The 17,473-nt window shown below is 35.8% G+C and overlaps 2 protein-coding genes across 3 annotated transcripts; one reads left to right on the forward strand and one right to left on the reverse strand.

Moving 5' to 3' along the window:
- Nucleotides 1-1,607: 1,607 nt before the first annotated feature.
- On the forward strand, nt 1,608-4,678 carry LOC105157017 (chalcone synthase J). The gene is made up of 2 exons (XM_011073310.3): nt 1,608-1,792; nt 3,500-4,678. Exons 1-2 carry the CDS (start codon nt 1,624-1,626, stop codon nt 4,489-4,491), a joined length of 1,161 nt encoding a protein of 386 aa, XP_011071612.1. The 5' UTR covers nt 1,608-1,623; the 3' UTR covers nt 4,492-4,678.
- LOC105157016 (P-loop containing nucleoside triphosphate hydrolases superfamily protein) lies at nt 4,610-16,994 on the reverse strand. 2 transcript variants are annotated; one of them, XM_011073309.3, is made up of 13 exons: nt 15,585-16,994; nt 14,117-14,294; nt 13,124-13,227; nt 12,844-12,945; nt 11,806-11,875; nt 11,235-11,290; nt 9,100-9,150; nt 8,604-8,708; nt 8,466-8,510; nt 8,071-8,179; nt 6,398-6,603; nt 5,261-5,344; nt 4,610-5,031 (listed from the first exon to the last, which is right to left on the reverse strand). In XM_011073309.3, the coding sequence occupies exons 1-13, from the start codon at nt 16,782-16,784 to the stop codon at nt 4,867-4,869; spliced, it is 2,475 nt and encodes an 824-aa protein (XP_011071611.2). In that variant the 5' UTR covers nt 16,785-16,994; the 3' UTR covers nt 4,610-4,866. The 2 variants fall into 2 exon arrangements, with proteins under 2 accessions (XP_011071611.2, XP_011071610.2); XM_011073308.3 differs by having other exon boundaries at nt 13,115-13,227; nt 15,585-16,993.
- Nucleotides 16,995-17,473: the final 479 nt, after the last annotated feature.

The following is a 17,473-nucleotide window of genomic DNA, read 5'->3' on the forward strand; positions in this document are numbered from 1 at the left end:
CAATTGTTCTTTGTATACTTCACCTGCGTTACAATTAAATCAATTATTAGTGATTAGCGTCAATTAAAGAGGAGGATAAGTGCAATAAACGCCCATAACATGTATTCTCCCAAGAGTAAGAGATTACGAGGAGAAGATTAAATATCTAATAATAAAAGAAACCGCGCCAAACAAACCGTGCCTTCGTCCTCAACACCTCAACACAACTCCTTGAGAATGAGGAAAAATTCTTGCCTGGATCAGATTTGGTCAAACTAAATCAATCACAAAGCAAGCGTGATACACTTGTTATGTAAATATTCACTTATTTTATATTGTATACCAATCATACAACAAATATATTATATTTACCATATTATTAGTTCAAATTTAATCAAATCGAGTCCAAACTAAAATTTATGCGGAAAGAGCATTTTCAACACATTATCAATGCACAACACACAATAGGCTGGGACAATATTCAACCACTCTTATCCATATTAGATAATTTTGCAAAATAGCAACCCAAAGAAAGAAACAAACTTCTAGCAAATTTTTGAAGTATATTCTATTTACTAATATTCTTTATTAGTCAATATTAGAGTGTGGAGTCTGACCCAATATTACATTAAAACCCCAACGACTATGGATCCAACTTGCAATTTCTTTCGGTGGTAAACAATGATTTATAAATACACAAATATAAACAATTAATAATCAGTGATCTTTTATTATAACTCACTAAAAATTATTATAGAAGAAATCGATATTAAATAATAATAAACATTAAAAAAAGTATCAAACCACATAAATCTTATCTCTTACGATTATCATTTGTTTTTATATTTTCTGCACATGATTACTTAACATGTGGAAGAGTCATTTTCTACTACATGAAAAAGTGGAGTGATCCATAAAAAGATTTATTGTTCACTAGTGACAAAACATCAATTGTTATTTAGCATGACGTATAATATGAATGGGAGTATAATAGGCCAACAACAATAATTAAAACTACTTATTCATTTATGGTTAATTATATTTATACTCCTTTTAAAGATACGAAATTATATTTTTTTATTAAAAAAAATTAAAACTATGCTTGCACCCTGTCTGATATATTTTTATTTACAATTATATCCTTTTTGTTAAAATTTCGATGAAAAATACCAGACTTAGCCAAGAAAAAGAAAAAAATATATATAAATAAACTTCCAATTTTGCACCTTAATGCAACATTCTGCAAAAATTATTAAACATATGATTAGTTTTTTTATTCATCAAATCCATATTTTATTATATTAATGCCTTTTTAATTATATATATTACATTTACCCCTTACAGGTATAAAAATATTATTAAGGTATCTTTATCAATGAACTATACAGAATGGTGAATGACAGAATAAGGGAAGTTTATGTAACTTTTTTTTTTGTTGACGTCAGCCTTTTTCATGCAAACTCCAACGGAAGGGAAAGTTGTAAATGAAAAATTTTCAGAAGGGATGCAAATATAATTTTAAAAGCTTTTTACGAAAAGGTATAATTTTGTTGTTTTAGAGGGATCTATATGTAATTAATTTTATCTATATATATGTATATTACTTGTTGAAAGTGGGCTATAACAAAAAGCTTGTTGGAAAAAATGGTTAAGGTGGAGGAGGTTCGACGAGCAGAAGGAACTGCAACAATATTGGCAATCGGGACAGCAACTCCAGCAAATCGGGTGGATCAGAGCACGTACCCGGACTACTATTTTCGGGTCACCCGTACCCAACACATGACCCGACTCAAAGAGAAATTCAAGCGCTTGTGTAGGGTTTCATCTCCTCTAATATGTGATTTCTTGTATTTTTCACCATATACTCGTTCTATATTAGTAATAGGGTAAAAAGAAATATTTTTTATCAAATCAGATTTGGTCGAATCAAATTAATCATAAAGTGAGATACACTAACTATATGATTGGCCGCTTTTCATGAACTATACACCAATTAAACCGCAAATGTATTGCACTTGCTATATAATTGATTTAGATCTGGTCAAACTCGGTGTAGGTTAGAATTTTTAGTAAGTAAATTACATCGACAACCCCTAAAGTTGAGTCTAATTACACAAACACGTACTTTCACTTATAAAATTATAGGACACCCCTTGATGGTGTTAGTGCAATGTACCCAAAGGGTGTAATTGTAAAGTTCCACCGTTGAACAAGGGGTGTATACATTACAACTACAATCTCAACTGATATATTAATAATTTTGAAAAAGGCATAGGATATTTGTGTAATTAGACCCAATCTCACGGGATGTCAATGTGATTCACCCTTAGTAACCTCTCTCTCTCTCTCTCTCTCTCTCTATATATATATATATATATATGAGTAAATTACAACTACCTCTTCTAAAACTTAGCATAGTTACGAATTCTCCCTTACTGAAAAAATTGTGCACCCCCAATCTATAATTTACTGTAATAGCACATTTTTTTAGGTAAATATAATTTTTATTAAAAGAAAAAGATATAGTACAACAGTGCTCCTCATCAGGCGTCTCCCTCGACAGGCCAAGGGATTCACAACAGTCTATATAATGGACATGTGCTAACAGAGCTAGACAACTTAATACTGAGAATACGCTGACGGACATCTAATAGCACATTTCTCTTGGAGTTTAGTTGATATTACGAGCAATAATAATAATAAATAATTATTATTAGACTAATTTTAGCTTGAGAAACTCGATTTAGATTGTGTGCAGAGTATTTTTATGTCGGATATGAAGTGGCACGTGAAAAGTCATGCTTGATCGTTGCTTTTAGTGATCAATGTAGAAATTTTTAGTTTTACTGTATAGTCAAATCAATTACATAATAAGAATAAATATAGTGAATTATAAGGTCGTTTTAATAGAATATATATATATATATATATATATATATATGAATACATATATACCCCATTTGGTAGTTACATGTTTTTTCAAATTGTTGGTTGATCAAACTTAATTATTTTCTAAATGAAATAACTGCTATAATAATGTTCTTTGCAAAGTATCAAATGATTAGTAGCATTAAAGAACAAAACATAGATTATTTATTAAGATAGATAAATCCACAGCATGACTTTTATAGAGGAGCAAAGGTAAATTACATTAACACCCCATGATGTATACTAGAACTAAAAGGATAAATTATAATGGATTTTTTATAAATTTGTCATAATTACAAATATTCTTTCGTTGTTTGAAAAATTATAAATACCTTTTAAAATTAACGGTTGTCTGACAAATACCCCTTCATTGTAACCCATTATAGGGGAATATTTGTTAGATGGTGTTATTACCAAAAGAGTATTTGTAATTTTTCATAATTTGTTATTGTGACAAATTCTTATATAAATCTATTGTAATTCACCTAATTATAAATACATCTCTATTAAATAAAAAAATTACAAATATCTCCTTCATGAAATATCATATTACAAGTATTATTAATTGAGTAAAATCTACAAAATCATGCAGGTGAAAAATCGAATGTTAGAAACCGGCATATGTACTTGACGGAAGACATTCTGCAAAGAAATCCAAACATCACTGCCCACGGAGGGGCTTCACTGGATGCTAGGCAAAAAATTGGTGTGGCCCAAGTACCACTACTCGGCCAAGAAGCTGCCCTCAAAGCTATCCAGGAGTGGGGCCAGCCCAAGTCCAACATCACTCACCTAATATTCTGCACCTCTAGCTGTGTTGAAATGCCTGGGCCCGATTACCGGCTTGTCAAGCTCCTTGGCCTCCCTGACTCGACCCGACGTGTGATGATATACCAACAAGGTTGTTTTGGGGGAAGCGCGTCTCTCCGACTCGCCAAGGATTTGGCTGAGAATAATAGACGCGCACGTGTTTTACTCGTGTGCTCGGAGATCAAGGTGCAGACATTCCGTGGCCCTTGTGAGACGGATTTGGATAGCCTTGTGGTCCAAGCGTTGTTTGGGGATGGAGCGGCTGCAGTTATTGTTGGGTCAGACCCGGACCAAGGGCTGGAGACGTCTTTATTTGAAGTGATCTTGGCCAACCAAACCATTCTCCCAGATAGTGATGGTGCAGCTGTTGGACAGTTAGGTGACGTTGGGCTGGTAATCCAACTTAGCAAGGCCATCCCTCGGCTCATTGCGGACAACATCGAGAAGAGCTTAATAGAGGCATTTGAGCCTTGGGGTGTCTCCGATTGGAACTCAATTTTCTGGGCCGTGCACCCAGGTGGACCCAAAATTATAGATCTAATAGAAAAGAAGTTGGGATTGGAGCCCGAGAAACTAAGGTTTACAAGGCATGTCTTGAGCGAGTATGGAAACATGTCAAGCTCGAGCGTGTTTTTTGTACTGGATGAGATGAGGAAGTCATCTGCTAGAGATGGGCTGAGCACCGCTGGCCAGGGCTTAGAATGGGGTGTGCTATTCGGGTTTGGACCTGGCTTGACATTGGAGACTGCAGTGCTCCGAGCCTCAGGTCATTAGACAGCGATCTAGGGGTCTACTGAGCACAATCGTTACTGGCGTACTACTAGTCCCATAATTCCCCTCTCCAGTAAGAAATTTGTCTAAATCCAGTGCAATTGTTCACTTGCTAAATGACTGAATTTGTAAGCTCAATCAAGCTATTCAAATGGATGAATAAGGATCTTGAGAGTGTTTTTCATCAGAACATGTTTATTCGTGACTTTAAATAGACACGCCTATGCTCTAACGTCGCTTTTACGTACGCAAAATTGCAAGAAGCAGGGGGCAGAGAATGATTAGCCACAACCCCAGACCGCTTAACTACAATCTACAACAGGAAAGCAAAATTTCCAAGAGCAAAAATAATATAACACACAAGATACAATCTTTATCCTATTCGTCATCCACATCAAGCCCACTAATTCGGTGTCTCCTCTTGTCGAAAGCAGCTCTGAAAGCCTCACGCTCAGCACGTAACTGTTCTTGGAATATGTTTCGCCTTCTCGATTCCCCATTTCTTTGGGTGAGTTTCTCCTCTTCAGGTAGGGGATTTGACCTCTGCAGTTATTACAAACAGCTTAGCCATTCATATAAAGGAAAATTGAGTAAAAACTCTATGAAAAAATCGCATTTCCACTTCTTAAACATATTTCATGTGCTAAAGGTCATGCAGTTTACAAAATTATAAATTTACTCTATTATCCAATTAGGCAAGTATTTTCGAGTTAAAAAGAAAATCAAATTGGGGGCAAACTGAATAGCATATGAACTATAGGAGGCATCTCACCAAGTTGTATCCAGAACCAGGACCAATGATTAAAGATATATTTGCTGCTTTTCCAGCACCTATTGAGAAGCCAATGTTGCCAATCTGCAAGTACCATAAAACACATACCAGAAGTTAAAAACCCAGGAAAACAAGGTGGAACTAATTTTTTCTGATGGGGAAAAAAATCAGGATATTCTCAAGCTTCCAAAACATCTCATGTATAGCGAGTTCAATTCAGTTTGTGCAATAATAAGTAAAACATACTACTTGAACGAATTATCCAATGGAGCTACTCTTTGTTGAGAACTGAATGAACAAAATGTGAAGTTTGTCCCCAATAGCCAAGGGGCTTTTGGTTGAGAGTGCTATTCATAAGAGGATATGCACTACTCCAAGTAACTTTTCAACTCAAAGGAATACTTATAAACAGATCTTAACTGCAAGATGTCGCACACTTGGATTGTATGTCACAAAGTCAAACTTAGTCGCCAGATATACACAATTCATTTGGTTGTTTGATGCATGTATGCAGAAGCTTTCACTCATGAAAACATTTGCTCTATCAGAGGCCACCTAAAGTCGACCAGCTTAAACAAAATAACTAATTTTTCTGTATGTTTGTGCATTTCCCTTTTGGCTATCTCATAGGGCAACTCTGTTCACTACTTTTTGTTCAAGTTACTTCTGCTTCATCTAGAAAGAAATCAACTTTAATTTTTAACTGTTTCAGATGTTCCAGTTTTCTTTACGTGCTTGGTTCATACCATTCCCCCTCGTCTATTTGAACTTTATTTGCTGCAATTACCAGCAGAGGACAACTAATCTCGTCTTTGAACCTCAATTTGTTTTTTTCCCTAAGTTGAAGTGTGCTCTAGACCTAATGCCATACATAAACTTCACGGAATATCATATGTACGTCACACACACACACACACATATAGATTAAAGAACAATATAATAGACACATCTTTATAATCACATCAGATGACAACACCAACACTTAATTGTTTAGCATAGTATCACAAGGTTTAGGGTGATTTTTAGATGATGTTTTATTTTCAAAGGGCACGTTGGAAGCAACTGTCTTACAGTTATATTGACTCATCAAAATATTTGTATGGATCACATAACAGAAGGATCAAGATATTAGCATACCTTATCAGCCCAACGGACAGATTTACCTTTGTTGCTGTACGATTTAATTAAGCCAGAGAGGGCACCTGAATTTCCACCTGTTGCTTCAGTCTTGCGGACATCATCCTCGTCCAAATCGTTTGACCACTTACTCTTTCCCAATTCTTTCACCACCTCCACTGGATGCTCTTCCACAGCATCCCCTTTTTGCTCATCTTTTAGTTGACCTGAATTTTCCAACCAAATGAACCGGCCCTATTAGACAAAACATGCAAGCGTTGTTCATTTTAAGTACAGCATCACTTGACTGAAAATCCCCACCGCTACCACTGGCACCAGCTACAGATGGCATACAAGCATGCAAGCACAATAATTTCTTAAGTAGGGACATGAATTAGACACAATATAGGACCAGCTCCAAAAACTGACATAACTGCAGCATAAAAGCCAATAACCCATGCGACATTGTTATACATTGAAGCATGGTACTCAAAGGCGTGCGCCTCTCGCGCCTTCTCCATGGCATCGCCATAGCGCGCGCCTGGGCGCCTGCCTGGGGCTCCATGACGAAGAGGGGTCTGGGCGGCCTGGCTGCTGGCTGGGCTGCCCAGGCCCATGAATAAAAAAAAAAACCCTAAATAAAAGAGGAATTTCAGCAAATTAAGTACTTTGCATGCACGGGTAACTTGTCTCCACTCTCTGCCGTTGTTTTTCTCTCTTCTTCCTCAACAAAGAGTTCTCTCTTCTTCATCTGCCAACGCATCTTCTTCTTCAATTCTTCTCTTCTTCTTCTTTTCCATAGTAGTCTGCCGCGCCGCTACTGTTCACTGTTTATTTACGGTATGACTTTTTTTCTAAATTCATGAAGTGTAAATCTTTGGCCTGTACAGCAGTACAAGCTCTAATTATGCCGATTGAATCATTGAAATTGATGTGATTTTATTAATCATTGAGTGCTTTAGTTTTTCTGTTAGTGTTTTCTTTTTGGGATGATTGATTAAAGTGAAGAATCTGAACATTATCTAGTAGAATCAAATGATTAGATTTAGGCTTATTTGTTTTTTGATGAACTATTTAGGATTTATTTGAATCTTTAGGACTTTTGCAACCCTTCAGTGGTTCAACATTGGTCGTTTTAATTATACGAAGTTTTGTTATGTTGATTTTGTTGTTTTATATGTCTTATTTAACTCCTTATATATTAATCTAGTCAAAATAATACTAATTATATAAATATATAGATTATTTCTTATATTTGCGCCATCCTTCGAAAAGGCACGCCCCACGCCGTGCGCCGAGGCTCCAGGAGCCCTTGGCGCCATTGTGCGCCGTGCGCCACTGACTACTATGCATTGAAGTTATGTCATCCCACGGACCCACAAACTCATGTTCTATATAAATACCACTATTCTAATCAACATACAGGCACGGCACATGAATTAAATAATAACAGGAGTATGCAACAAATAATACTGTTCAATGCACAGGAAAAGGGGTTGATATCCAACTAATCTTTCTTTTCATCACTATAATTTTCATTACTGAACATGGATCACATTTTGCACTTGATGCAGCATAAATTGCACTTCAGGTAATATTATCAATAAGAATTTACATATATCACTCATGAGGGTATATAGTGCAAGTGTTTTTTCCGGAAAAGAGGAGATGAAGACATATGGGCTAAAACATACCATCAATGGCAATATCACCTTCGGGAGGCCTTGTAACCTTATCAATATTTGTATCTTCAAGACCAGAGGGATGACCATTATGGTTGCCATCTTCTGTATCCATGTCAACCTGCCAAATTTAATCTCTAAGGTGATCTCAAAGTTCACATTTAATTCTGTGATAGACATGCTGAGAGTACAACCTTGGACCCAGAGACTATATCAATCACTAATAATAGAAGACTCGATAATTGAACCTTGGAAGTAGGGAATGAAAACTTGTTTTGGTTTTTTCAGTTAAATTCCTTTCCTCTCTTGCTTCTCCATCATGGATTCTTTTATTTAACCATGCTCTTCATATGATGAAGATGTGAGTAGAATAACTAATATAACATTCATATACCCCGTGAACTTACCTCTTGAATCCCATTTTCCTCCAAATCATCTCCATGGAGCAACGACTGCCATGTAATTAGGCGTTAAGTTAGAACTCAGATTTCACATCATAAAATAGGTAATCATCTTTTAAGCATTCTGAATCAAGCTATGAATACCTTGACATCCAGCTTCAGATACAGGGCAGGGGCTTCCTCCCATTCATTCGCCATCTTGTCTATGTCAGTCTGAGTGAAACCATGAACATTCCTTGCAGCACAGCCCTGAAACCCACAAGAAAGAAGAATATCTTCAATAATACACCAATTTTAATTCTTTCCCTGTTTGCTGGCAGAGTCAAATTTTTGTTGAAACATAAAAGGACAAACTGGATGGCGGTCAACCTATAACCAAGAGATGTATATGCCCTCAACAAAGATTTATCCCATACTTATCTAGGATCTGATAAATGATCCTCTTCTCTTTTACTTTACTGTGGTTCATCTTCGAAGATAATGACCTTTTCCTTTTTATGATTTACCACTTATATTTTGTCGATAAATTTTCCCAGCCAAGTGTATCTGCCACTCTTGCCAATACATATATAGCCAGAGACACGCTACTTGCCACATCAAAGCATGACTATACAGAAGAAAATCTTAAAAAGAAACTCACCGCTGGGTCCTTGTATGTAGCTTCTAGTAAATAAACTTCATACCCTGACCTCTGCAAAAAGGAAAAAGCAAAATGACTTGAGCAGGAAACAATAGACCCAAACCACATTACTTGAATATTGGTTTTTAAAGCTGTACTTGAACACAAAACATTAAAATGAACAAAGTGCACAAGCAGCAAGCGAAAAGCAGAAATCAAAGCACCTAACCTTCTACAAAATAGATGCAACTATCATAATTCAAAAAGATTTTTCATGTGATTGTGTATATACATCATATATATACATCAAATACTTTCAGCACAAGCCTAGAAATATCTGCAACTAAGGTGCATAACTCTAGGAAGCTTCAGTTAAAGGGGTATCTCAATAATACACATGGAGAAGAGGACAAGGACCTTCAGCTGGAATCGGCTCAATGTCCTAAGGGCATGGTTTTCCAATACTCAATGAAAGGAAAGTAAATTATAACGGAAATTAAGAGAGTAAGTCACGAGTTACTCAGCAAGAAGCACATGGTGATGTAAACAGCAATTTTCCTTTATTAGGGAAAAAAATGTACAAGTTATTGTAGGAACATGAGATGCAATGAGCACTCGGAAAATAAAGCAAAATGAACAATAAAATACTAAATACCCGAAATAAAAAGACATTCAAAATAAACCAAGAACAAGCATCTCACATAGAATTCTCTTCTAAGCTTACATGCGAGAAATTAAAAAACAGTTAAATGAACACAAATCTAAATTAATTGTTAATCTTCATCAGCAATCCAACACAGATTCAAAAAAAATGAAAATCCATGCAATGAAGCCTACTTATATACACTCCGGGATGGATGCAATTGTAATTTCCACAAAATTCATGCCGTTAGACAATCTTCAAAAATTCACTAAACGAAAGCGAAGTCAGTCAAAATCATGTGAGTTTGAGGAGCATGATCTAAGCATGGATTAAACATTATAATCATGAAAAAGAGTATTCATCATTTTCTGTCAGCTTTTTGCTTGTAGGCGGACAATCTTGACGAGTCTTTACATACATGAATATGCATCAAAGTGAAATAGATTTGTAAAATCTGTTTGCAAGTGAAACTAGATTATAATTTCTGCAAAATTGTAAATTGAGCAATTCCCACTGAAATATTCTATAGAGCGGCCATGGATATCAATCACTAGTCTGACAATTGACAACAATAAAGCCTTGGAAGGGAGAAGTTAAAAAGAAGCACGGATTACACTTTAATTTTCTTTTAATTGAACTACAGAATGGGCCCTTTCTCGACTATGTAATTAGCTCGTAAGGATATAGAACAAATCCTTAAGCATGCAATATGGCAATTAAACAATTATAGAAAATCCTATTATGAACAAATCAACTTCATCAGAAAATTGTTACAACAAAAAATAAGGCAAAGATTATATGATGGTACAAAAGCAACACATCAGTACACCTTGTCGTCAAGGAAATAAATCTCATCCATTCCCTTCATTGCAGGTAGTCATCAAGAGGAGGGCAGGTGGCTAAACAACTTTATCTATCAATCAGTTACAGATTATCTGAAACTCTACTCTTCAAACTGAACTTCAATGCTTCTCAAATTAATGCCAATTTTTTTCAGCAAAAGTCATGATAGAATTTTACTGCATTCTATTCGATGTGTGTGCGATAGCAGACGTGTTTTAGCAACCAAGTTATAAGAACAAAGATAAAGTGCTCTGGAAGCATAAATTTGATATTTATATATACACATATATATATAATGTAACTACAAAATGTGTTAACAATAGAATCTCTAAGAAAATGTTTGTTTGACATGGATATTTGGCCCTATTAATCTGTTGAACTTTCTGGCACTCTGTACAGATAGAGGGATTACAAAGAAGTTACTTTTATTTCATATATCCTTAAACAGCCATTAGAAACCTAGAATATAAGACCTCAAAGAAAAGATAGAAATTGGTATGAATGGGCCTTATATATTCATTATACATTTGGATTTCGCTTTGCAAATTAATATACTAGAAACAGGTGTAGACAACCATGTCTTATAATGACAGACCTCTAAAGTACTCCCAAGAAAGAGAATAACAATACAAACCGAGAGGCCGCCTATAAGAGAGAATTGAGGGTATACCTTTGCAGTTGCCCAAAACTGAGCAAAATCAGCTACCCGCAGATTGCGGTCATCCACTAAGACGAGGCACAAATACCAGCAAGAAATGGGTCAATTGCCGAATAAACTGCATCTGTAGTTAGTCAAACTGAAGGCAGTGCAAAGGCACTGCATCACCACTTAATTTATAATAAGATTACGCTCTTTTAACTATTCTCATGTGCGATTTACATCTAATTATTAAAAAATTTCTTTTCATTATACCAAGAACTTAAAATACAATTTCAATAGCAACGTCATTAGCACATTGTTACATGCATGCACTAATCTGACATATGCCACCATGTCAGATCTACAACTAGCAACATGAGAAACATCACATGGCTTCTGTTATTAAAAAAGCAGCAGCGTTGACAGTAACTGAAATGATAAAAACGTTTAGACAAAGTGCACATCATTACGTCACAAAGTAAATGAAGAAACCAATTATGCTAATTAACTGGAGAATGCTTATGGATGGAGGTGACATTCCGAAAACAAGAAAATTTATATTTTGAACTTAAATTGTGTTTCCTCCGCAGAAGAATCATACCAATTACAAAGGGGAAGGCCCCTTCATCAAGGGTCTTTTTAAATGCCTTCAACATGCTTGACCGGTAAGCCTGAAAGATAAGCACAAAATTATAGAAGAGCTGATAGTTATAAATACACAGAAAACAAGCCAAAAAAGGACATAAAAGTTAATTAGACTGAAAATTTAGTTCAATAGCAGGAAAGGTAGAACTATGATGGTGTTAATGCAGCCATTTTGCAACTTCTACAAAAGCTGACCTTTTCTGCAGCTAATAGGCTATAAGTCAAGTGAAGTATATTTTTGTGCATCTTTTATTTCATTTTACCTCGTGGAGTTCTATTTTCTGCTTTTAAGTGAATGCATCTTTTCACACTAAGGTGATCCAATTGATTTTTACTGAAAAATTGTTGGTTCAGTGAAGTACTTCTGCTTCATTCTGTAGAAGAACAAGATTGAAGCATCAGCAAACATATAAAGATTGCATTTCTTATAGTGTGCAGGTTGCTTCTTTGCAATAATTGATAAAACATAACACCCCGAACATCTTTAGCATTTAACAGCATAATCTAGCAGGTGAAACAAAATACAATGACCATTATTTGTAAAAGTTTCACCTAACAGCAAATTCATGATGCTGATTAACTTCAAACCTCAACAGAAAGTAAAATTTAAATGATAGGTCAGAATTCCATAATAGTGCCATCTCGAATTAGGCTAAATTGGACAATCTCAACTCTACAACTAAAGCATGGCTCTGAAATTTCTAAGGAATTTAAATGGCAGTTGCCCCCTGAAAATATTTACTTCCCCAGCAAAAGGTCACAGTGACAGTAAAACAGAAAACCAGCTCTGCCAGCATAACCAGCATTCCTAGCATGTTTTGACTATTAGCACCATCACTTCAAGCACCAGAAGATACTTATATTCTTCTAAAGCACACTGCTTTTAGTGCTATTAACACACTGCCTGGCATCATAAATATAAAGCTAAAACTGCTAATTATGCACCACAGATGTCTTAAACTAATGCAACAGGAAATCAGATAGATCCAGTCACCTCCTCCATCTCAGGTTCATAACAGTATTCCATGACCTTCTTCATAGCAGGTCTTTTCCCTCTAACTGAACCACAAGATCTTGAACCATCACTCTGCTCAACCTGTAAATTAGTAAAGAGCAAGTTTATATTTGATTCATGCTAATCTTCCATAATTGGATGAGCCCTCGCTAATCTGATCAATGCCATGTGGACTAAGCAAATACAGTATCCAAAAAACAAGAACTCCATTCATTTTCATTTATAACAAATGTAACTGACATAAAAACACCTTTTCAACCTCAGTCATGAAATATTCATCCATGGAATGAATCCGAGGTGCAGTGCCACCATTTTCAACCTCAAGGTCACGCAAAATTTTTGCCAAGTAGCTCTTACCACTCCCTGAATATAAAGGAAAGAGGGTTTACATAAATATTGTATATAATAGATAGACTTAGGATGGGCCAATGATTTCAATAAAACAACATGCAGTAACTAAGGATTCGCTATGACACACTACTATTCATTGTTAAAGTACACATATTCAATACTTGGACTCCATACATTACAAACAATTACACAAAATAACCAGGTAATGTCACTAACAGAAGCAAGCAGAAATGAAATAGCCACAAAATTACAATGGGGCTCAAAACAAGCTTATAGCAATATTTTCCATTCAACTGTCCCTTCTGCATAATGGATTTGATAGTGCTAACTACTCTACAGTGTCACGTGCACCTTGTTAAATAAATCAACCACATGTGTGAATGTGAGATGAAATCAACAGACACCAACTCAATAATGCCTCAGAAACATATGCATTAATCAGGTAATTCAAATATAAACTGAACACAGGTATTTGTATACTGATACATTGGCTCACAATCATCACATCCTTCTTTACCCCATATTTACATATTACGAGTCTGAGATAGCACCTTCCAAATTCTCTCATGCAATTCAACCACTCATATGAGGTAGTATATACAGAGCAGCATGTAGATATCCAATGACCAAACTTTAATGTCTTAACATAAATGATGAACTAAATTCCAAAAGCAAGCAAAAGCACAATGCATGAAAAAGAAGTAAGTCCAGCAGCTAATGCTGAAAGCTCTTAGTATAGTTTTCATGCATCTCAAGCAGCATACATAGTGATTAAGAATAGATGAAGACGAAGATCGTGGAATACAAATCTTCTTCTCAATCCAAGAAACAAAGAAAAATTGCTGAGTGATGAGACATCAAAGAAGTAATGATTTTCACTATTTTTGAGGAAAGTAAGAACCTGGAAGTCCTCGTAGAATTATGACAATGTGATCTGGGCGATTAGCACGATGTGGGTGCTTTAAAATGTGAGAGGCATCAATAACTTTTGGCTTATCTAACGAAAGATGCCTAGGAGGGAACTCTTCACTTTCTCCCTTAAATGTCTTGGATGAAGCTATCTTAACAGCTTGAATTTCCTGAAAGCAAAATCATCAAAATCTATAATGACCACTGAAAGACTGTCCAAATGAAAAAGATAATCATGTCTTCCATAATTAATGAACATGACAAGCATAGCTATAGGAGCCATTCTCTCAATACTTCAAGAAAAAATATATAGACAACCCAGAACGATCGCAGCTGCTAACTCAAGGAACTAAAATTATTCACAATATGGAGCATCCCTATCTACTCCTTTACTCCTGACCATTAAATTACCACATAAAAAGGTCAGCGCAGTTTAATTCCATAACCAGAACAGAACAACATCTTCTCTTGAAAATGATCAAACTTCACAAATCAATAATGACAAAAAGGGAATCTATTTTTCATTTCTCCTGAATCACATTTATATTGATGGTAGGTTAAACTAGCCAGTATAAAGGTTTCAGTATACCTGAGGAGAGCTCTACATAGTAGCAATATCAGAGAATTAGCAAGAATAAGCCATTTAGTCTGAAATGCGTTAAGGTCTAAAATGCTCGGTTTGCTTGATCAACATATAGAACTAGTGATCAAGAGCCCAAGAGTTTACCAACCTACAAAATCCATTGGGTCATGCAGTCATGGTTTACTTGTTCAACTTAAATTAAAGAATCCCAAACTATGATGTCATAGCAATGTGTACTACTGAAACTTAGTTACTGAAAATAATGGAAAAACAACTTACAAGTATCTGAATGTTACAAACAGATCTTACCCACCACATTTGGATTTATCAGAATAAATCAATCAATTAGTTGCAAAGACAAGTTCTTGACAAAACTTGAGAAATACCAAGGTTCAAAAGGCAAACTTTTGAACAATTTAATAGGAGACCAGGTTCAACCAGTATCACTTCTGCTACTTTATCAGTCAGAAAGTTAAGAATATGTAGATAAAATGTATGGATGAGTATAACGTACTTCATGGTAGATCTGCTCTGATTTGTTCATTCATAAAAGGAAGGAGTCCAAGAATATAGGTGAGTCCATATGTAAGTGACTAGTTAATTTGGATACTTCATTAACTTATTCTGTCTATTTATTAGCATTTCAATTCCTTACTAGGTCAGATTGGAAATATATTAAACATCATTTACTAATGCACTTACTAACAAAATCATTCGCCCTCTGAGAAAAGTTGATAGCTTGTGTATCTACACAGATGCTCGTGCAGAAACACACTTCTTCCTATCAATTCGAACCCTAAGCTATAACAATTACAGTATAACTTCACAATCCAAGAACCAAATTTGGATGCAGAGAAAGAGTTACTAAGTCGCATACCCCTTGGTAATAACCACTTGAATTTGAATTCTCTTTACTTGAGTAGTGAGTAGATCCAGATGTCATGGCTTGAGACACCTTGGTATACGGGGACTGGAAAGAGGATGCAGAATCAACAGCAATTGGAAACAAGGAGCTTGGTCCAGATGCAGAAGATGAAACAATGGACTCAGAGAAACGAAACCTTGGTGGTTCAACAGGAAGTGGTGGCGGTGGTGATGTGGGGAGTGGAGGCTGCCCCTTAAACCCCTGGGAATCACGCACCGCAGGCATGTTCTCACTTAGATGAGGTAAACCATAAGGGACCGATTTAAGCTCGATTATGTGTTGTTGTGTTGCATGCGACTGTGAAAAATCCAGGCTTTCTGTAGAAAAAATTCTTCTCTGTTGTTGATAATGAGAATTTTCGTAAGCCAGAGTTTCATGACTCACACCAGGCTGTTCGAATTTCCTGTACCCATCAGCATGAACACTGTTTCCATACCCCTGATTCTGCACCAAGTTACTCTCACTATGATTATAAGCCGATCTCCCCACCTCCACATTATTGTTATTTTCAATATGCTGAGACGCAAATTGGCGTTCTCCATAATTTTGATTAATGTGTGAATTAATTTGTTGATGATAACCACCATCAATCCCCTGGAAACGATCTCCAAAATTTGCTCTCTTGTCAACCATATTGCTCGCCTCGTAAGAATTATTCAAAAACCTGTATCCTCCGCCGTAGCTCCTATCTATACAGTGACTTGCGGCTCCGTGATCGCGTATCAATTTCAATCTCCTCTCATCCTCGGCTAATGTGTCGACTCGCATTCTCTTCACACCAATCTGACCATTACTATCATAATTCAATCCATGATTTGAATCCCCATAATAATCTTTACTAAAATTAGGGTTTCCATTCCACGGCGGATGCGGAATCTGGGCTGAAGGTGGCGGTTGATAAGGGTTAATCGCGGGCGCTGCTTGGTGATCGACGAACGGATCATATGATGGTTGTGGCGGCAGAGATGGCGGCGGTGGCAGCGGCGGCGGAGGCTGCGATGGCGGTAGGGGAGTGTGGAAGAATTGATCCGGAGGTGGTGGTGGAGGCCTCAAGTATTGTGGAAGAGGGGGAGGACAGATTGGGAAGTGAGCATTTGAGCAGACAGGGCAAAGAGTACCAGTTGGAGGTCTGAGACGCCATGGATGCTCCATGAATCAGCTTATCAGCTATCGGAATTTTGGGTATTTTGCAGTTATAGTTAGGGTTTCAAGACAACAAAGACTGCCAGAGCAGAGCAGAGCAGTGATGAAGAAAATGGTCTCAACTCTCAATCAATACATAGAAAAATTTGCTATTTAAAGCTGAACTGATGGCATTGGATTTGAGAGAGTGTTTGGTTTTATCACTACTATTTTTATTTTCACTTTTCTATTGTAAGTGGAAAAGTATATGTTTAATTCACAGAGTGTTCGTCTTACAAAATATGGATACGACCCGATATGATACAATATAATGATACCAAAAATTTTGTACTGTATTTGGACTAATTAAAATTTGGAGAATGGATTTCAAATGACTTCGTTCGAAAAAATTTGAAATTCATCTATATTTTTTATAACTTAATTCAAAATTAAAATGATAAATTACAATAATCTCCTATAAAATTTAGTATAATTACGAATACTCTCTCGTTGTTTGAGAAATTATTAATACTTTCTTAATTTTAACGGTCGTCTAACAATCAGCTCAATCCATTAATTTTTCATCTATTTTTTATTGTGAACTGACAAAAATGCCCTTATAGATTAAGAATTATAATTTTATTTATTATTAATTTTTTTATTTTTTATGGACTAAATTGATAATTTTTTTATAATTTTTTCATCCATCCTATCAGAAT

Source organism: Sesamum indicum, linkage group LG3 (assembly GCF_026168435.1).
Source record: "Sesamum indicum cultivar Baizhima isolate 11 linkage group LG3, ASM2616843v1, whole genome shotgun sequence".
In the NCBI taxonomy this organism is placed as follows: Eukaryota; Viridiplantae; Streptophyta; class Magnoliopsida; order Lamiales; family Pedaliaceae; genus Sesamum; species Sesamum indicum.